This window comes from Schistocerca cancellata, chromosome 5 (assembly GCF_023864275.1).
Source record: "Schistocerca cancellata isolate TAMUIC-IGC-003103 chromosome 5, iqSchCanc2.1, whole genome shotgun sequence".
Classification (NCBI taxonomy): Eukaryota; Metazoa; Arthropoda; class Insecta; order Orthoptera; family Acrididae; genus Schistocerca; species Schistocerca cancellata.
The window spans coordinates 34,323,343-34,345,765 of record NC_064630.1 but is presented as its reverse complement, the minus strand read 5'-3'; the positions used below and the strand labels follow the sequence as shown (position 1 = coordinate 34,345,765).

The 22,423-nt window shown below is 39.7% G+C and overlaps 1 protein-coding gene across 1 annotated transcript in view; it reads left to right on the top strand.

Moving 5' to 3' along the window:
* Positions 1-22,423, top strand: part of LOC126187388 (autophagy-related protein 2 homolog A) — a 495,539-nt gene that overhangs the window by 106,856 nt on the left and 366,260 nt on the right. The window contains exons 7-8 of the mRNA XM_049928440.1: positions 1,580-1,734; positions 12,630-12,783. Of these exons, the coding sequence (XP_049784397.1) occupies positions 1,580-1,734; positions 12,630-12,783 (309 nt within the window). The remainder of the gene's footprint in view (positions 1-1,579; positions 1,735-12,629; positions 12,784-22,423) is intronic.

Sequence of the window (22,423 nt, the reverse complement as noted above, 5' to 3'; positions counted from 1 at the left end):
TGGGCCCGGCTATTCTCTCGGCAGGAAAGGCAGGCTGGCAGCTGGTGGGCTGTGCGAGTGGGCGATGTCTCTGGGCAGTGCCTGTGTGTGGCGAAGGCAGCAAGTGGGCCTCGCTGACTGTATACGGCGTGCCCTTGGGCTTGGCAGTGCTGGGGAAGCAACATGCAGTGGCTGGAAAACTCCAGCTGGCACTGGGTGGCAGTCTGTGACGCTGAACTGGGTAGGCTCACACACACGTGTACAAAACACGCACATGTACATCGTGTGCTGTACAGCAAGGCTCAGCCCACTTATGTCGCGTCTCTGCCTGTGCTTGCAGCAGATGGCAGACTTTGCTAGTTACACAACAGATTGTGCAGATGCGAACAGTATATTGTATCCATATTCTGATCTAATTTATACAGGATGTGGAGTGGAAGAGGAGTGTCAGAATGTAGACGGTGACATAAAAGAGCTAATTAAAGAAAACTTAGGAGATATTCATATTCTCAATGACGGAATATAGAAAGTGCTCACCTCAGGTGGAGTTAGAGGTCAGATACCAGTCTAGGAGTCTGATCAAAGAAATGGACAGAATAGGAAATGGGAGATGTGGCAGTTCGCGTTCATGTGGCTGGTGACTGATCTTAGTAAGCAGGGTCGAGGGTAGACAGTGGGAGCTTTCTGTTCTGGCTGAAGTCTAGAGTGCGAGAGAGCATTTGCTCTGCCTCAAAGCTGGGAACTGAGAGCACAAAGCGACTGTGCCCTACCCTCCGAGATCCTCCAGGGACCACACACGTGACTCACCTCCCACATTCCCTGTTGCTTAAAACGGTGTTGTGGGTACACCAGTCTATTTAACAGACACATCAGAAAAGTGAATTCAGCAACTTACACTGGACTGAACTGCTTGTGTCCTGAAAGGCAAGCTGGGATGGCATGTTGGCAATAATGGAGTTATACTAGGGAGAGTGTTTGAAACACTTTACTGGAGCTTTTGAAATACAAATGTTTAAACCAATTTCCTGCAACATTCCTGATGACTGGCTGGTGACACTGTACACAGTCATTGCTTTAATTTCTGTTTCGTTTCATGAATTGGTGGAACTACGTTTGATATGTGATAAGACATTAGCGTAAAAAATCAATTGGATTCCTTTTGAAATGGCCAAATTAGTGCTGAAAACACTCTTTCCTCTGGTGGTGTTACAACGACAACAACCATTTTGTACTTGTTTAATCACCAGTCATTCAATTCAATATTGTATTGTGTGGTTTCAGAACATCCATTACATGTATCATCTTCAAGGAAGATACAGCCATGTTTTAATTCAGTCACCAATTTTTTAATCATTTAGAATGTTGAAGGGACTTCTTATTAAACTTCACAAAATTATGATGTACTTCTTTTGGTAATGAGCCATACAAAAAAGCATTTTATGATGATGGGATGATATACCAGTTTGTACATTTGAATGAGTAACATCTCCTTAAATATATTCTCATTATTAAACTATGGTTCCTTACCTCTTCTCTCATTTGTTTGCTTTTGACAAATTTTCTGTGGACTTGCATTTACGGAAGTCTGTGAATGTTTCAGCAATGTTGCACCTCGTTCTCGCTGTGTTGAGAAACCGATGGATCCAGCAGATTTTCACCGTGTAGAGCAAGAACTACAACAACAGCTGCATCCCCAGTCATCCCTTGGCGACAAGGGGTTGCAACATACACAAGGATGGTCCACTGCGTCACTAGGTATGCACAAGAGTCTCAGAAAATATAAAGCGCTTAGAAAGGAAAAGCTAGTCTTTGGTAAGAGTAATGGCACTGATGGTGCTACTAGTATTCTTGAAGTCGAGTGTGCAGCCGGTCTGCAAATAAAAGCAGTTTATTGGCCACAGATGTACGATATGTGTCTTGAAACTGCATTTATTTTGGTTATCATAGGTTTTATTGGGGAATTTGACACTCAAATGTATACTTTTGACATATTTGCAGAATTAATTTCTGTGCTATTACCTCAGATAATGATATAGTTTCTTAGGCAAATAATTCACACCTATCTCTCATGTAGCAGGAATCTCAGGATTCCTACTAGGGAAAGCAGTCAGTTGATCTACAACCTAAGATGCAACCACTGTGCTGCTTTGTGCCCGGGAATGACAGCGAACAAGCGGTCTGTCCATATGAACGGCTACCGACAGACTGTGGCCAAGTTACTGAACATGTTGCCCAAAACAGCATGCTTCAGTTCAGTGACTGCTTCATAACGTGCACCATATGAATCCTTCCTACCAATACCAGTTTTTCTGAGTTGTGCAGGTGGGAACTCCACCTGTAATATATCTTAGTTTCCTATAATCCCCCTGGTCTCATCCTTCACTAGTCGTTGTCCTTCTCCCACCCGTCCCCTTCCCTGCTACCACTGCAGCACTACACAGGCTCCTATTCCACCATTGCATCCATTAATCTCTTTTCCCCTCCTTGTATTTCTCTCCTTCACCCTTCACCCCTATTTCAAACCTCCCAACTGCTGCCAGCAGCCCTACCCTATCTCCACCACATCCCTGCATGCTCCTACAAGCTATATTTTGCCCCAACCCTATCCTGCTAGCCCTCACCCTCAGCCCCTCCCTCTCTCCTCCTTCTCTCCACCGCCTGCCGATTTCTTTCCCCGTCAGGCACAGCTGCTATATGCAGTCTGTCCTCGGCTCTCAGGGAGAGTGGTAATATGTATGTGACTTGTGCTTGTGTGAATGTATGTGTGTTTTCTACTTTAGGAGAAGGCCTTGTGACAGAAAGTTCAAACGTATAACAGTCTTTTTGTTCCGCCTGTCTGCAACTCAGTGTTTCCCGTATTTGGTGAGTAGCAGTGTATCCTTTCTGTGATACTGCGGTTGTTCAGCCAATATCTCCAGGTCTCTTCCAGTTCCTACCCTCTCTAGCATTAGAATTATTACAATCATCCTGAAGTATTGGGGATACCTCATCTACCTCATGTACCTTACACCCCAGATGGAATAATTTAGTCATGGCTGGCTCTCCCAAGGATCTCAACAATTCTGGTGAAACATTCAAGAGTTTCCACTTAGGTCTTTCACTACTCTATCAAATTCTTCTCGTGGTATTGTATCTCCCATCTCTTGGTTACCAAGATCTCTTCTTTCTGTGATATTGTCCTCAAACTTATATAGACCCTCAGTATATTCCTTCCACTTTTCAGCTTTAACTTTCTAATGTAGTTTTTCATCTGAGCTCTTGGTGTTCATACAGCTGCTTCTCTTTTCTCCAATGCCCTCATTTTTTAGATGTCTGCATTATCTTTCACCAGTTTCATTTGTTTCATTTTTATATTTCCTCCTTTCAGAAATTAATTTCAGTATCTCCTGAGTTATCCAAGGATTTCTACTAGGCCTTCTCTTTTTACCAATGTGATCCTCTGCTGCCTTCCCTATTTCATCTCTCAAAGCTACCCATTCATTTTCTATTGTACAGTGGAACTTCACTTAATGAGCACCTCCCCTTATGCACAATTCACATAATGAGCAAAACATATTGTAAAAAGTGACTCACTTAATGAGTGATGTTTCACATAATGAATGATGGCAATTTAATGTGATGTCACCAGCCATTCGCACACAGCAGGGGAAACGTTCAACAGTATCAACACTTTTGACTGTTTGCAGCAGCATATGTACAACGTCTTTAGTAAGTACTGCAGTCTGGGTTGAGCGCTCTCTCTGCTACCGTTGTAGTGTAGCTTGTGATCACAATTTTTTCTAAAACTTGCGATCAGATAGTTTTTCTTTGTGTGCAAATTTTAATAACCTTGGTAGAAATATTCCGATAAAGCTGCAAGATTACCATAAGAGAAAGAAAATGACCCTAGACGTGAAACATAAAATCATTGAAAAACTTGAATGTGGTGTGAGTGTTGCTGATTTAGCATGCACATACAATCGGTCTACATCAACTCTTTGCACTGCCCTCAAGGACGATGACAAGATTCAGGAGATATATGCTTCAAAGGGAGTGACAGAGGTATCTAAATAACTGTTTCGTATTCTGGACAATGTTGAAAGGTTGCTGCTTATATGGATAAATGAAAAGCAATTACAAGGTGACACTATTAATGAAAATATCGTTTGTGAGAAGGTGAGAATGATTTTGGCTGACCTCATTAAGAAGATGCCAGGATCATCAGGGGCTAAAGAAGTGTTTATGAGAAGCTGTGGGTGGCTCGAGAAGTTTAAGAGAAGAACTGACATCCACAGCATTGTGAGGCATGGCGAGGCAGCCAGTTCTGATGTGAAGGCAGCAGAGAACTTTGTCAGCAACTTCAAGATGTTTGTAGATTCTGAGGATTGTCTGCCACAACAGTTTTTTTATTGTGACAAGATGGATCTATTTTGGAAAAAGATGCCGAAGCATACCTGTATGACAGCAGAGGAGGATGCATTACCTGATCACAAGCCAGTGAAGACCATCTCACAGTGCTATTCTGTGCCATTGCGAGCAGCAATTCGAAAATTAAATATTTGTGCCTTCTCAGGGACATATTGTAGGAAAAACTACAAAAAAGCATATACCATATATGGATTTGTGGTTTATCTTCACCTTGCCCCCTCAGTACAAAAGCACTGAACCCTAAAAGTACTCCACATGTGAAGAAGACAGTACTCCTGTGGTTCTTCCTTGGTCAAGGATGTTTATGGTTCTAATATCCTTAGTACTGGAACCTACCTGTCAATACTTCTCTTGTTCCATTATTATTTGTCGTACTAAGTTTATATTATAACTGTAAAGAACTAGTTTTGTGTCAGAAGAATTCATTGCCAACTAATAATCCAAGTTTCCTAAACTACCATGAGTAAAAAGACTTACAAAAGATATGAAAGAATGTTCCATATTACCTAAACCAGAACAGGGTTTAGAGAAATATAAAAATAAGATTAAGCATGATCTAAAAATAGTAGCACTTTAATAGCATTTAGCACAGTTTACATTTTACCAATATAACTCTTAATCAGCTGGACTCTTTTTCTTGGAACCTGAAGAGTTGCCATATCATCAATTTCAATAGTTCAACTTGTTCATCTTTCCCCTTCCTAGACCTGTCTCCAGTTACTATTCTCACATTATATCTGTACTCTCATCTACATCTACATCTATATTCTGCAAACACTGTGAAGTGTGTGGCAGAGGATACATCCAGTTGTACCAGTTATTAGGTATTTTCCAGTTTCTTTCACACATGGAGCGAAGGAAGAATGATTGTTTAAATGCTTTCATGCATGCTATAATTAATCTAATCTTGTCCTCATGACCACTATGAGAGTGATCCTTATGGGGTTGTAGTTATTTATCATTTAAAGCTGGTTCTTGGAACTTTGTAGGTCAGCTTTCTCAGGATAATTTTTGTCTCTCTTCAAAAGTTTGCCTGTACAGTTTCTTCAGCATCTCTATGACACTCTCTCACAGATCAGACAAACCTGTCAGCATTTGTATTGTCCCTCTCAGTATACCTTCAACATCCCCTGTTAGGTCTGTTTGGTATGGGTGCCGCACATTTGAGCTGTATTCTTGGATGGGTTGCATGTGAGTGATTTGTAAGCGAACTCCATTGTAGAGTGATAGCATTTCCCCTGTATTCTACCAATAAACCAGAGTGTACCACTTGCTTTACCCATGACTGAGCCTATGTGTTATTTCATTTCATGTCTCTAAGAAGTGTTACACCCAGGTTTTTGTATTATTTAATTGATTCCACCTGTGACTCATTGATATTTTAGTCATAGGATACTACATTTTTTCATTATGTGAACTGCACTATTTTACATTTCTGATCATTTACATCAAGTTGCCAATTTTTGCACCACTGTGAAATCTTATCAAGATCTTACTGAATATTTATGCAGCTTTCTTCAGACAGAATTTCACTACAGATAGTCATATCATCCGCATACAGTCTGAGGTTACTACTAATACTGCCCACAAGGTCATTAATATACATCAACAGCAAGGGTCCTGACATGCCTCCCTGGACACACCCAAACTTACTTCCACATCTGTTGATGACTCTCCATCCGAGATAACTTTCTTTGTCCTCCCTGCCAAAAAGTCCTCAGTATAGTCACAAATTTCACTTGAGACCCATTCAGTCATACTTTTGGTAATAAACATAGATGTGGTGCAGAGTCAAATACTTTTCAGAAATAAAGAAATACTGCATCTGTTTGACTGCCTTGGCCCAAAGCTTTCAGTATGTAATGCGAGAAAAGTGCGAGTTGGATTTCACATGATTACTGTTTTTGGAATCATTACTGATTGACATGGAGAAGGTCATTCTCATCTGGATACCAAATTATGTTCGAACTCAGAATATGTTCTAAGATTCTACAACAAATTGATGTCGAAGTATCAGACGGTAGTTTTGTGGATTACTTCTACTATCCTTCTTGTAAATGGGTGTGAGCTGTGCTTTCTACCAACTACTGGGCACTGTTTTTTGTTTGAGGGATCTACGATAGATTATAGTTAACAGAGGGGCTAATTCAACTGCAAATTCAGTATAGAATATGGCAGGGATTCCATTGGGACCTGAAGCTATGTTCAATTTTAACGATTTCAGTTGTTTCTCAGCCTCCTGATGCTAACACCTATTTCACTCATCTTTTCAGTGGTACAAGGATTAAATTGAGGCAACTTTCCTAGGTTTTCCTTGTAAAGAAATATTTGAAAATGGACTTAAACATCCTGCTTTTGCTTTGCTGCCATCAATTTCATTTCCTGTCTTATCCATGAGTGACTTTTGCACTGAAGGCTTCATGGATTGCTCTGTTGACAGCCAAATATGTTTCATTTAACATCTCTGTATCTAATGCCCTGTGCTTTGTTTTCCACCTATTATGCAGTAATCTGTTTCTTTAGAAGTTTCTTTACAGAGACTGTATACAATGGACGATCCCCCCTATTATGAATTGTTCTGTTGGGTACATATTTGTACAGTGCGTGGTCAGCTGTTCTTTTAAACTTGAGTTGTAATACCTCTATAGGCTCCTGTCTTGAGTTTCAAGTTTCAAGTTCTTCACTCAGACACTGTTTGCTTTTTTTCTAGTTTGTTGGACATATAAGTCTTTTTATGTATAAAATGCATGTTTGACCATTAGCTGGTTTTTTACTTAAAACCCAAATATCGACAGGTTTCAGTCATAGACCACCTTCACGGATTAGAGTTAAAACAGTTTAAGCTACAACTTAACATCTTTCATTACTTAAATAATCTCATATATAGAGCATACCATGGATTCCAGTATAACACAGGACTTTTAAAGGCAAATATACTATAACATGCATAAACAGAGCAGAAGATCTGATCTTCTCCTCAGTATTGTTCTGTTTACACATGTAAGTGGTGTGATGATGTGGCCTAAACCATTTTAACCCTAATCTGTGAAGATGGTCTGTGACTGAAACCGATCGATTTTTTTTTTTTTTTTTAAAGCCAGCTGATGGTTAAACCTGCATTTTATACATTACTTGACGGCTGTTAGTAGTCACCCTCCAAAAATGTTTAAATCTTTTTGTTGTTGTTGTTGTTGTTGTTGTTGTGGTCTTCAGTCCTGAGACTGGTTTGATGCAGCTCTCCATGCTACTGTATCCTGTGCAAGCTTCTTCATCTCCTGGTACTTACTGCAACCTACATCCTTCTGAATCTGCTTAGTGTATTCATCTCTTGGTCTCCCTCTACGATTTTTACCCTCAACGCTGCCCTCCAATGGTAAATTTGTGAATCCTTGATGCCTCAGAACATGTCCTACTAACCGGTCCCTTCTTCTTGTCAAGTTGTGCCACAAGCTCCTCTTCTCCCCAATTCTATTCAATACCTCCTCATTAGTTATGTAATCCACCCATTTATTCTTCATCATTCTTCTGTAGCACCACATTTCGAAATCTTCTATTCTTTTCTTGTCCAAACTATTTATCGTCCATGTTTCACTCCCATACATGGCTACACTCCATACAAATACTTTGAGAAACGACTTCCTGACACCTACATCTATACTTGATGTTAACAAATTTCTCTTCTTCAGAAACGCTTTCCTTGCCATTGCCAGTCTACATTTTATATCCTCTCTACTTCGATCGTCATCAGTTATTTTGCTCCCCAAATAGCAAAACTCCTTTACTACTTTAAGTGTTTCATTTCCTAATCTAATTCCCTCAGCATCACCTGACTTAATTTGACTAGATTCCATTATCCTCCTTTTGCTTTTGTTGATGTTCATCTTATACCCTCCTTTCAAGACACTGTCCATTCCATTCAACTGCTCTTCCAAGTCCTTTGCTGTCTCTGACAGAATTACAATGTTATCGGCAAACCTCAAAGTTTTTATTTCTTCTCCATGGATTTTAATACCTACTCCGAATTTTTCTTTTGTTTCCTTCACTGCTTGCTCAATATACAGATTGAATAACATCGGGGAAAGGCTACAACCCTGTCTCACTCCCTTCCCAACCACTGCTTCCCTTTCATGCCCCTCGACTCTTAAAACTGCCATCTGGTTTCTGTACAAATTGTAAATAGCCTTTTGCTCCCTGTATTTTACCCCTGCCACCTCCAGAATTTGAAAGAGAGTATTCCAGTCAACATTGTCTAAAGCTTTCTCTAAGTCTACAAATGCTAGAAACATAGGTTTGTCTTTCCTTAATCTTTCTTCTAAGATAAGTTGTAAGGTCGGTATTGCCTCACGTGTTCCATCATTTCTACGGAATCCAAACTGATCTTCTCCGAGGTCGGTTTCTACCAGTTTTTCCATTTGTCTGTAAAGAAGTTGTGTTAGTATTTTACAGATGTGACTTATTAACTGATAGTTCAGTAATTTTCACATCTGTCAACACCTGCTTTCTTTGGGATTGGAATTATTATATCCTTCTTGATATCTGAGAGAATTTCGCCTGTCTCCTACATCTTGCTAACCAGATGGTAGAGTTTTGTTATGACTGGCTCTCCCAAGGCCGTCAGTAGTTCTAATGGAATGTTGTCTACTCCTGGGGCCTTGTTTCGACTTAGGTCTTTCAGTGCTGTGTCAAACTCTTCACGCAGTATCGTATCTCCCATTTCATCTTCATCTACATCCTCTTCCATTTCCATAATATTGTCCTCAAGTACGTCACCCTTGTATAGACCCTCTATATACTCCTTCCACCTTTCTGCTTTCCCTTCTTTGCTTAGAACTGGGTTTTCATCTGAGCTCTTGATATTCATACAAGTGGTTCTCTTTTCTCCAAAGGTCTCTTTAATTTTCCTGTAGGCAGTATCTATGTCACAAAACCTTTGAAGTCTCTGGTTCAGTCCTTCCACTCAACTCAGAACTAGGGAGCCATGATCAGTTCTGGGGGCAATGGTGCAAATTGTGAGCTTCGTTAAAACTCTGTGTGTAAGGGTGATCTTTTCAGTCTTCTCCACCAGCTGCCAAAATAACCAGGTACGACCTCAGAGCTCAGGTGATATGCATCATTTGTTTCCAATGTGTGTCACAATTTGTGGTTGATTGCACTCTGTTCCCTGAGTGGCTGCTAGAATAGCATCTTCAACATTATGGATCCCTAACTTTTTGCATTTGCCACCTCGTTACATAGAATAAAGCAGGTTCCCCAACGGACAGGTAAATCGAGTGCCAATAGCTCAGTTTCAGTTTCCCTGGAAGACAGCACCTTCAACCTGTTGTTTAGGTGTACACCCTAAGTCCTCCCTGGTCCCTGACCCTGTATACCCATACCTATCAGTGACATGCCACTCACAGTCAGGTGGATGGGTAATGACAGATCCTGTAATTCCTGCAGAGGGGGCAGGATTCATAGCAGAGTATAATAGTATTTGAGATACCTTTGGTAACTCTTGATACATGACCCTCAGGAGCTCTCCCAGCATACCTGTTTGCAGCAGCTGCCAATTGTTTGACAGTAATCAAAGTGATTTGTGATTTCCAGCTTCTCATCCCTTGTTTGAGAACAGCATTCAAGGTGGAGCTGCTCTGTGGCTGGATTGTTGTACAGGGCAGTAAACGAATAACATTAAACTAAGCCTGCTGATTATCTTTTAATCTGTTGAGCTAAAATATTCCTAATTCACTTTAAGAACTGAGGCAGTTAGTATACAAGATGACATTTCTGTTAGGGCAACAAAACAACCTGTGCCAAAAATTACTGGTTTCCTAACTTTTTGATGGTAAGTCACTAACAAATCCAAAAATAGCATTAACTTCTGACAAATGTAGATAATACTCTCAATACTGTCTGTCAGTATTTTGTTTCTTCACTCTACAGTATCAAAAGCTTTTGTGTACTTTTGTTCCCTGGTTAAAATTAATCTCCTTTTGTCAATCCTGAGTACTCTTTCTTCACTTTTTTTCATCGTGACCCTGGCTAAGAATGGCCACTTGTTTTGGGTAATTTAAAATTGAACACACTCTTGACCAAACATCGTGTAAGGGGGGCTGCAGCTGGAGATGGGTAATTTGGTTGTCAGATCATTTGGGAGGATTTGATAAGCTAGGCGACAACACAGGAGCAGTAAGTGGTACTGGGTTCCGGCTAGGGACAGGGAAACTGTTCTGTATTCAGCAGTATTACATATAAGCTCAATGGAGCTAATGAATATCTACCCGTTCTTTACTTAAATTATTTTTTCATTGAAGAAAGAAATTAAGAAATTTTATTAAGAAGCAAAGAGTAGTGCCTCTATTGTGTTATATAGTTTATCTTCTTATGCTAGCATGGCAAGTGCAGTAGTGGTCTGTTCAAAGCCGTAAGCGATGAACTTCATTCAGCTGTAGACTTTATTACACGGTGAATTACAAACATAGTAATTTTGTTCAGTGCTGTATCCATCTAGTTAAGTTACTGTTAACTGTAACACATTAATTAAATTAATAACTTTTTCTCAGAGAAGTATTTTGTTACATAACATGTCTGTTGTATTGTCGTTAGTGCCAGTTTGTGACCACTAATTCAGTTTGCTATTCAAATGTAGTCATGTTAACATGTTTGAAATTCAGTGTTAATTTAAGTGCCAATTTACATAATATTGTATTGAAAGTGCAATGCTCAGATAAAATCTTACTCTTTGAGAGGGAGTGCATTGTTTGAACTTCATGTTGAGACAAAATATTAAAAAAGAGCAGCAACATTGAGAATAGTGCTTATGATCAGCTTATACTGTATTATGCCTCAACTTGTGTGCCAGACTTATATTCTTGTACATTTTTGTTTTGTTTATCTTATTTTATACTTTAAATCCACAGTCACAGTTTTATGTATTTTATCTTGTTGCTGGTTTGTGGAAGTCGCTATTTTGACCAAATCTGTTTTGCTTTATTTCAAAATATCTTCAGCATTTAAATTATCATCTCCTTTTCACTTCTTAGGTTTTTCCTTGCAGTCACTACTGTCAGATTTTTGTCACACACAGTACTACACTATACAGCATTCGATTACATGATTGTTATATTGTTTTATAAATGCAAAGATAGGCTTGCACAGCGATTGTCAGTTTCCATAAAATTCTTGTGAATATGCAATTTATTTAACAGCATGTTGTATATGATTCTAATGAGGGTTATTGGCAACAGTGAGTAAACTCTTGCTTCATATGAAGGCTATTGACAATATGATGCCCTGAAAATGTTTTGTAGTTATGTAAAATTTTTAGCACATGAGATGCTGTCTCACACATTTAAGGATATAGGGATATTCACAGTAGCTTCTCAGTATATATACTCTCTTATGAAATTTGTTATTAACAAACAAACCCAGTTCAAAAGTAATAGCAGTGTGCATAACTACAATACTAGGAGAAAGGATGATCTTCACTATTCAAGATTAAATCTAACTTTGGCACAGAAAGGGGTGAATTATACTGGCACTAAAGTCTTTGGTCACTTACCAAATAGTATCAAAAGTCTGACAGATAACCAACAAGTATTTAAGAAGAAATTAAAAGAATTTCTGAATGACAACTCCTTCTACTCCATAGAGGAATTTGTAGATATAAATTAAAAGAAATATTAAAAAAAAAATAAAAAATAAAAAAATAAAAATAAAAATAAAAAAACACAAAAAATGAAAAAGTTGTTATATTAACTTAAGTATGTTGTTAAATTAACTTAATTATGTCATGTATTGGAAAATTTGACTCGTTCCACATCATTACGAAATATCGTATTCATGATCCATGGAACTAGTATTAATCTAATCTAATCTAATCTAATCTAAACACAGTCAAAACAATTAAGTATAAACTCGGAAGGATGAATTTAGCCATGCTGCTCATAAGTGCAAATTTTACACAATTTAATAACACAAAAACTGCTTCTTTGATGTACAGGATCAGAAACTGGTGCCAGTTCTATGAAAACAGAACTAATGAATGCACTGGCGACTTGTAAAAGCCATCCTAACCAATAAGATATTAAATTTTATCTTCCACAGGCAGTAGCTGTGGTAGTTTGCCAGAATGAACACTACCTACAGAACATAAATGTGTGTTCTAATTCCAATTTGAACCACAGTTGTGATGTTTTATGAATGCAAGCTTCCATAATGCCTCTAGAAAATGAGAAATTTTATTGCAGTCACATCTGTTTTAGATGACAGCGATGAAGAATTCTTGCCAATGCGTGGAACAGCCATGACTGAGAGTATGCTGTCAGATGCTGGGAGTATGGATGCATCTCTCTCCTCTTCTGTGAGCAGTACAAGCAGTGCCAGCAAATCCACTTCTGTCTCATCTCCTACCAGAAGGTTATGGTTTGAAATTACTGTACTAAGCAGATACTTTGATAATAAGAAATCTCATTATTTGTGCGATGGGAAATGTGTTTTGGTTTTCATATCAGTATTGTTATTGAGGATTATTTTAAAATAATAATATTATTACAACAAAATAAAAGTAGAAGAAGCTGATGTTCAGCAGATAAATACACATGAATATGACTTAGCGAAACACTGTCAGCACTTGGGGTTCCTTTATCTATTAAAAAAAAAGAAGAAGAAGGAAAGGGCTATAGAAAATGGTGTTATTCAGTGATTAGGCAAGAACATCACTTAGAACATCTGCTCAAGGAAGATACAACAGAACAGATTGGAAATAAAATCAAGCCTGACAAATACAATTAAAAAATTTCATTACAAGATGGTGCTCCCATTAGGCTAACTTCTCAGCATTTATTGAGTTATAGTCTCACTGTAGAGATTACTTTCGTTCTATTAATATTTTATTTTTACATCATATTTCAACATTTTGAATATTTTCGTGTAGTATGACTGCGATTAATGTCAATTTTTTAGTTCCTTTTGTATTACTTGTTCACCAATTTTAGCAATTTCCATTGAAATACCATTTGCAGAAGTCTTTATCTCTTCATAACTCAATTGGTCTTATGCAGACCATCTATTAAATTGTATAGTACGTAGACACATATAACATGACAGGGAACTTAATTTGTAGTTTGTGAGCTAGCGCACTTTTTTTAGTTCAAGTACACACACATTTGTTTTTCTTAAACACACACAGATGCTAATCATTTGATTAGAGTACAGTACACATCAAAAATTGGGTAATACAACTTCATCGATGTAAAACTGCAGTGAATGAGAGTGGTAGGGAAGGCGAACGGCTGACTTCTTTTTATTGGGAGTATTTTGGGGAAGTCTAAAGCAGATAACATATAAAAAACTGGTGCAACTCTTTCTGGAATACTTATTGAGTATTTAGGAATGCCATCAGGTAAGATGAAGGGAATACATTGAAGCAATTCAGGGGTGCGTTGATAGATTTGTTACCGATAGGTTTGATCAGCACGCAAGTATTGTGGAGATGCTTTCTAAACTCAAATGGGAATCCCTGAAGGGAAGAATACGTTCTTTATGTGAGCCATTATTGAGACAATTTAGAACCAGCATTTGAGACCAATTGCAGAACAGTTCTACTGTCGCCAATGGACATTGTGGGTAAGGACCACAAAGATAAGAGGAGAGAAATTAGGGCTTGTATAGAGGCTTGCAGGCAGCCATTCACCCCTCATTTTATTTGCGAGTGGAACAGGAAAGGAAACGACTAGTAGTGGTTTGTGGTATCTTTCACATAGGTTTGCGCAGCACTACAATACATAAACACATGTGTGAATTCACACACACACACACACACACATACACACACACACACACACACACACACACACACACCATTACAGTCGTTCATGCTTAACAGATAACTTGCTCACCCAACTCTGTGAAGGAAAGATGATTGTGGGCATGAAGGATTGGGAAAATATTTCCAATAAGGTGGCTGAAAATTCATGCCATATGACTTTACTTACTTTACTTGGCTGTTGATGCTGCACGCTGTTACATATGTATATGTGCCATGCATCAGTCAGCTTCAAGTGATCAGTATCTATCCTCATTTTTGTTTATTTTTTCAAATATTTAAAGAAGTCTGTGAATTATTCCTCCTTTCTTCCCCTGTTTCTAGTTACTGTACTATCTGTCATATTAATTGATGAAATGTGTTGTCTAAGCAATATAAGTCTCTATTGTGTTTTCTTCATATTCTTATTATTTTTTGGTGTCTTGCTTACCAAGTCTTCATTACACTTCCCTTTTCCTTGAAGACATTTCTGAATAGTTTTGTTTCATTCAAAGTATTCTGTCAGGCCGGCTGCTGTGGCCGAGCGGTTCTAGGCGCTTCAGTCCAGAACCGCGCTGCTGTTACGGTCACAGGTTCGTGATCACAGGTTTGTGATGTCCTTAGGTTAGTTGGGTTTAAGTAGGTCTAAGTCTAGGGGACCGATGACTTCAGATCTTAACTGCTTAGAGCCAGTTGAACCATTTTTTATCCTGTCATGTTTGTGTTAGCTTTCCTTGAAACTCTTGTTTTGCTTTAGTAACTCCTTTGTATCATTCAAGATTTTCTTTTATTTTTTTCATACAAGAAATGTCTTTAATTGCTTGCACAAACACTTTTGTGAAATACGCTCTAAGTGGGGGAGGAGGTTGGACGAAGAAAGGGATGAAAAGGATGCACCATGAAGGATAATCTGAATGGGAAGGAAATCAGTAGATGTGGTGCACTTGTACAGACAAACAAATGATTACAATTTCAGAGAAATTGTATGATTTATTCAAGAGAAAGAGTATTACAAATTGACCAAGTCAGTAATGCATTGGTCCATCTGTGGCCCTTATGCAAGCAGTTATTTGGCTTGGCATTGATTGATAGGGTTGTTGGATGTCTTCCTGAGGTATATCATGCCAAATTTTGTCCAATTGGCATGTTAGATTATCAAAACCCCAAGCTGGTTGGAGGGTCCTGCCCATAACGCTCTAAAACCTTCTCAGTTGGGGAGAAACCCGATGAACTTGCTGGCCGAGGTAGTGTACGGCAAGCATGATGACATGCAATGGAAAATCTCACTGTGTGTGGGCAGACATTATTTTTTCTGAATGTAAGGCCAGGATAGCTTGCCACGAAGGGTATACAGTCAATGAGATTCCAGGGTGAATGTGCTCAACACCACTACAAATGGGCTTGTTGGTGTATAAAGGCCAGTGTTAGTTGGCACTGTGAGCTCAGCCCCATTTCTGAGAGCCACCTGTTAATGATCACAAGGACTGAGGCACCAGTTGCATGTTGAATTATTGATAATGATGAATCCGAGGCTCTGATTGCCTCTTTGATTATTACTTGGTCTGCAGGTACTGTTGTCTTTCTAGGTCGTCTGCTTTGTTATTGACACTGTCGTCGGGCACGGTTCGTGCAACATTGTTTAATAGTAGCTTCGCTCCTATTCAAATGTCGAGCAATTCACCAATTACTCCAACCGGCTTCTTTGAGCCCAACTACACATCCTCTCTCAAATGCTGATGTCTGCGTATATTGTTCACGTGCCTGTCTGCAAGGCATAGTTACTGTCCAGCTGAAGAAATGGAAAGAAATTCACAAAGACTTATTCCATGGTATCAACATGTCCACTCTTTACTATCCTTGCCAGCTGTGCAGTAAAATTGCACTGCAGTGTCACACATTTGTCCATTGGCAGCCAAAGTTTACTGTTTTTTTTTTTTTTTTCCGTCGATATTTGTATGAGTGAGTGTAACTCTGTGACCAATTTGTGTAACTCTTTCATGGTGTGTCATTTTTTTTTCCTTCTTAGAGTGTAATAACCCTTTACCTCCATGTCTGTATAATCTAAGAAGCTGAACTTATTGCTTTATTTAATTTAATGTACTTTCTTATACTGAAATAAATTCTCAGAACCTAATTTTCTGATTCCAGTCTGATAAATATATTTCTTTCTAGCGTAGTTGTTGTGTTGTGTGGTTTTCAGTCCTGAGACTGGTTTCATGCAGCTCTCCATGCTACTCTATCCTATGCAAGCTTCTTCATCTCCCAGTACCTACTGCAACCTAAATCCTTCTGAATCTGCCTAATGTATTCATCTCTTGGTCTCCCTCTATGATTTTTACCCTCCACGCTGTTATTTTAATTCTGCACCTACATATTTAACAAAACCTGCAGTTCAGAATTGGCCAAGGACTGTCACATTGTGTGAAAAATCATCACTGTTTGATTCAATGAACTTAATTTCATTTTTATTTTGATTTGGTCATTGCAAAAACTAAATCATTATAGTTGTTTCCTGGAAGAATGTCTTGAAGACAACCGAGCGAGGTGGCGCAGTGGTTAGCACACTGGACTCGCATTCGGGAGGACGACGGTTCAATCCCGTCTCCGGCCATCCTGATTTAGGTTTTCCGTGATTTCCCTAAATCGCTTCAGGCAAATGCCGGGATGGATCCTTTGAAAGGGCACAGCCGATTTACTTCCCTATCCTTCCCGAACCCGAGCTTGCGCTCCGTCTCTAATGACCTCGTTGTCGACGGGACGTTAAACACTAAATCTCCTCCTCCTCCTCTTGAAGACAAACATATTTTTCTTTTCAGCAAATTTTACTCATCTGTGTCATTTGTCAATTCTGCTTTTATCCCAAACTTTCACACTGAAGAATCTTTCTTTAGTTTATATCTTGCTTTCACATCAAAATTATCCACTACCTTCTTGTTGCATGACTTAGTGCCAGGTAACAGCTTCTGTAACCTTTTGTAGAGATCTTCTGCCTCCTTATCAGAATGTGACCATGTTATATGAAATTATTCATTATATTTCTTTAATTCTCTTGTTAACACCTGAATTTCCTTCCTACTCTATTTCTCTGCTGTAAGACACTTCATGATTTTAATTTATGTACTCTTTGTTTTAGTCCTTCACTTCTTATAAATGTACTATATCCCATTTGTTCATGTTGCCATGAGCTATGGTGCATGCAGTGTGGCTTAGTGGTTAGCATCACTGATTGGTGTGCTGCAGTTCACCAATTGAAACACAACAACTAGCAATTATTTATTATTTAGTATTCATCATTTTTGGAATGTTCATGAAAAAATTTATTTTTGTAATGTTTGTATATTTTGGAATAGTCAGTGATTGTATAAATTCTGAAATATTCAATGTTTGTATAAGTAGCTGCCCTCTCTGTCCAAGAATTCAATTCTGTTCTGGATATATGTTGGTGTCAGTGATAAATATGATTTCAGTTCTAAGTTCTATACTTCATTGCTAACTCTGCTTTTGGATTTGGACTCGATGCCACTTCAATGTAACATTGTTTGGAGGAGAGCCCAGGTACTCAAAATATTTACAATACAGCATCTCCAATTGGGTGATGTAAAAGTCATTGACTTCATGAACAGGAACTGGAATCCAAGTGGTACATTGCTCCAAAGACTTATACATTAAGGAGACAGATGGATTCCAAAACAGCACTACCTCAGCTGCATGTGAGGCTTCCATCAGTGTTTTCCAGAGATGCTGGTTGGGAACCAACAAAATGGCTGGAAGGGGTAGACTGAGTTGCCAAATACACAGGTGGGATGTCATGATATGTTTGGCAAAAGTGCACTTTTAGCTGGATGGAACAACCCAGCTGTGGTTTGGCAGAAGTAAAGAGAAGCTCAATAGCTAGAATAAATTCCAGGCCAAAATGAAGAAAATGTTCGGCAACAATCAGCAGCAAGTCCCCTTAGAAGAAGAACAGTTGAAGAACAGGGCTCTGTGTCATGGGGAAATGAACAGTCTTATAATGTTTGGGACCTACACCACATGATAAATCTATATAGAACAGAAGCTGACAAAATCTCACACATGATGAAAGGTGTTGCAAGAGACATGTACCAAGCTCTTTTGGTGACAGATGTCACAATGACAGAGGAATTTATCAAGTAGTGCCAGCACATCAAGGAAATGCAATGGAAAAGAGTGGGATGAAACAGGAATGACCAACTGCCAAATGTGACTGTTACAGCACTTGTGGAAGACCACCATCATCTCACCTTGCTCATACACCAGATAGTAGGGGAAGATAGCAGGGTATGGCAGCCAGAAATGTTGAACTGAGTACACAAGAGATAGCAGACATGAAAGCATGTAGATCCCGTAAATCGGGACATAATAAAGAATGTTGTGGAAGAGGTGTATCAATCTTTGGCACCAGTCTATGTCACTTGTCAGATGTGCTCTGAGAATGGTATCAGCCAACTTGAAGTTATGCCACAGCTGTCAAATGCTACCAACACAAGTTCAACCAACTCCTGCACCAGAAAAACAGACATTTGGGGTACAGAGAACAACTGGTATGTTTTCACTTTGAGCACTCTTCAAGTTGCACATCATCCCGGAGAGATAAGACGATTATTCACTGACTATTACATCACAAGACATCGACCATCAAAACAGTCCTATTCACATCAGTTGACTGCAGACAATTATAGTCAGCATGAGAGATGAATCCCATCATCATACCCTGGACAAGATAGCTCCCCAACTCATTGTTGCTGTTCCTCGCCACCATATGGAGATACTGACAATTCACTTAATCATTGAATTCGAGAAAACTAAACGAGGTGATCATCTATGGAGGTGAGTCTACCACAGATGAAAATCTTCCACGGGCAACAGTTACTTGCGGAGGTTTCCAAAGTGAACAAACAAAATTGATGGATAATGGTCTGCACTGACTACCTCAACCACTTTGCTGTTACCAAAGCTGTGCTGACTACCTAAGCTCTGGAAACTGCAAATTTTGTTGTGGAAGACATCACTTTGCAGCACAGAGCACTTCCTGTGGTAATTTCTTATTGTGGACAAGTATTCCAGTTGAGACCAGGATAAGAGGTAATTTCAAGTTGTTACATCACCCACAGGATGACAACTGCCTATCATTCACAGATGAATGGTTCCACAGAACACTTTAATAAAACTTTGATAGATATGTGCTCAGTGTACAGGCAGATTGGGATACAATACTACATGTTGTGACATTGCATACAACACAGCTAAGCAAAGCACCACAGGCTCAACACTGTTTGTTCCGCTCCACATAAGCAAGGCCTAAATGACAATGGAGACATTGGTTCTGTTTCAAGAGGATGACACTCAGGATGACTACATGAAACATCTCATCCCTAGGACCAAAAAGCAAGACAGCTGGACACACAGGAGAAGGGCTGAGAGCAGAACAATGTTAATCACTGGCCAGTGTAATACAGCCCAGGAGACTTGGTTTGGATTTTTATGGCTGGTCAGAAAGTAGGACTTTGGTGTGCTAGTCAGCTCCAGTGAGAATATCTGGAACAGTGGATTACAGTTTCTTCAGGAAAGGGAACAGTGCTGTGAGCCATGGTGCACACAGTGTGGTGTAGTGTTTAGTATCACAGGTTGATGTGCTGTGGGTCGCCAGTTCAACCCTGACCTCCAGCAGTTCTTTTTTATTTAGTATTTATAGTTTCTGGAATGTTCTTGAAATAGTTTCTGTTTGTGTATTCTGCAGTATTTGATGTTTGCATAAATACCAGCATTCTGGAATATTTAAGGTTTTATAAATAGCTGCACACTTTGTCCCAGAGTTCTGTTTGTTTCTGACTGTAGATTTGTGTCAGCAATAAAATTGCTTTCAGTTCCAAGTGTTGCACTGCTCTGATGGCCCTGTCTCTGAATTTGTATTTGATTGTGTGTGCAACGTAACAACATATAACTTCTTCATTACTCTATTTCTGGATTCTCATGTTCTGAGATTTATCATCCCCAAATAGAAAGTAGAAGTAGTTGCTGGGCTGCTAAGGTACACATTGCTCTACATCTAGTCAAACTTCATGTCACAGAGTGTGGGTGCAGATATAACTTTGGCTTTTTCCATATCCTGAAGTCATTGTCTGAGTCCTCTTATTCTAGTTCTTCCAGTTTTCTTCCATTTAGGCTGGGAATATTTATACCCAAGAATTTTGCATGTGGCAATAGGGACTCCAACAACCGTGGTACTCGAGCCTGCTGTGGTCAAGACTTTGTTGAGAGATTTGGGCAGTGTGAAACACTGACACAACTATGCTCACTGTAGTATCATGTCAGGCCAGAGGGCTTCTGAATCTCAGTGCCTTGAATCAACACAACTAAGTTACATATTGATGATGTGCCAGTAGAGTCCTCAAGTCTCTAGTCAATACCATCATCTAGGTGTCTGTCATCCATTGAGTCACTTATTATACACACATCATCAGGTGTCTCTCATCCATTGAGTCACATATTATACACACACCAAAAAAAGTTTTGCAACACTCCGGTTCCGAGAACTCCTGAAGATAGACGTTGACTGTGGATATTGTATCACAGACACAGTCCCTTTGACTGTTCAGGGATGTCACTAAACCCACCCAAAGATGTAAACAACCATGCCTGAGGAGCACCTATTAGTTGGTGGGGGTCTGATAGCCGATCAGTTCCAGTCATTCCACCAGCAAGAAGGTACACAGATCGTTTTGTCTGTAGTTCAACCATGCCTAGACGGTCAATACCGCGGTTTGATCATGTCCACATTGTTACTTTGTGCCAGAAAGGGCTCTCAACAAGGGAAGTGTCCAGGCATTTCGGAGTGAACCAAAGCGATGTTGTTCGGACATGGAGAAGATACAGAGAGACAGGAACTGTCAATGACATACATCGCTCAGGCTGCTCAAGGGCTACTTGTGCAGCGGATGACCTCTACCTAAGGATTATAGCTCAGATGAGCCCAGACAGGAACGCCATCATGTTGAATAATGCTTTTTGTGCAGCCCCAGGACGTTTTGCTATGACTCAAACTGTGCGCAATAGGCTGCATGACGCCCAACTTCACTCCCGATGTCCATGGCGAGGTCCATCTTTGCAACCACGACACCAAGCAGCACGGTACAGATGGGCTCAACAACATGCCGAATGGACTGCTAAGTATTGGCATCACGTTCTCTTCACTGCTGAGTGTTGCAATATGCCTTCAACCAGACAATCGTTGGAGACGTGTTTGTAGGCAACCCAGTCAGGCTGAATGCCTTAGACACACACTTAAGTGCATGCAGCAAGGTGGATGTTCTCTGCTGTTTTGGGGTGGTATTGTGTAGGGCCGATGTATGCTGCTGGTGGTCATGGAAGGCACTGTAACAGCTATATGAGACGTGAATGGCATCCTCTGACCGATACTGCAACCCTATCGGCAGCATATTGGCGAGGCATTCGTCTTCATGGATGATGATTCATGCCACCATCATTCGCACCTTGTGAATGACTCCCTACAGGATAACAACATCACTTGACTACAGTGGCCAACGTGTTCTCCAGACATGAACCCTATTGAACATGCCCGGGATGGATTGAAAAGGGCTGTTTGTGGACGACGTGACCCACCAACCACTCTGAGGGATCTATGCTGAATCGTCGTTGAGTTGTGGAACAATCTGGACCAACAGTGCCTTGATGAACTTATGGATAGTATGCCACGACAAATACAGGCATGCATCAGTGCAAGAGGACATGCTACTGGGTATTAGAGGTAACGGTGTGTAGAGCAATCTGGACCACCATTTTGCTGTGTGAACATCTTGCTGTATGGTGGTACAACATGCAGTGTGTTTTTCATGACCAATAAAAAGGGTGGAAATGATGTTTATGTTGATCTCTATTCCAATTTCCTGTACAGGTTCCCTAACTCTTGGAACTGAGCTGATGCAAAACTTTTTTTGATGTAATACTAGAAGGAAGCAGATTTTGATCCACCATGCTGTTTGAATGAATTTGTGAGCAGCCCATCCGTGTTTGTTCCCCACGAAGTGAACCATTAACACTTTTACTTTATAGGTACTGACAGCTGCACTCTGTGAACATCTGGACGTGACATTTTAATCTAAACAGGTTGGTTACCTTAATCCTCAATGAAACATAGTGTAGTGTATTCAACCCAAATCTTACTAGAGGATGTCAAATCAAACACCTTACAGCCATCTGGTTTCCAAACTTGTA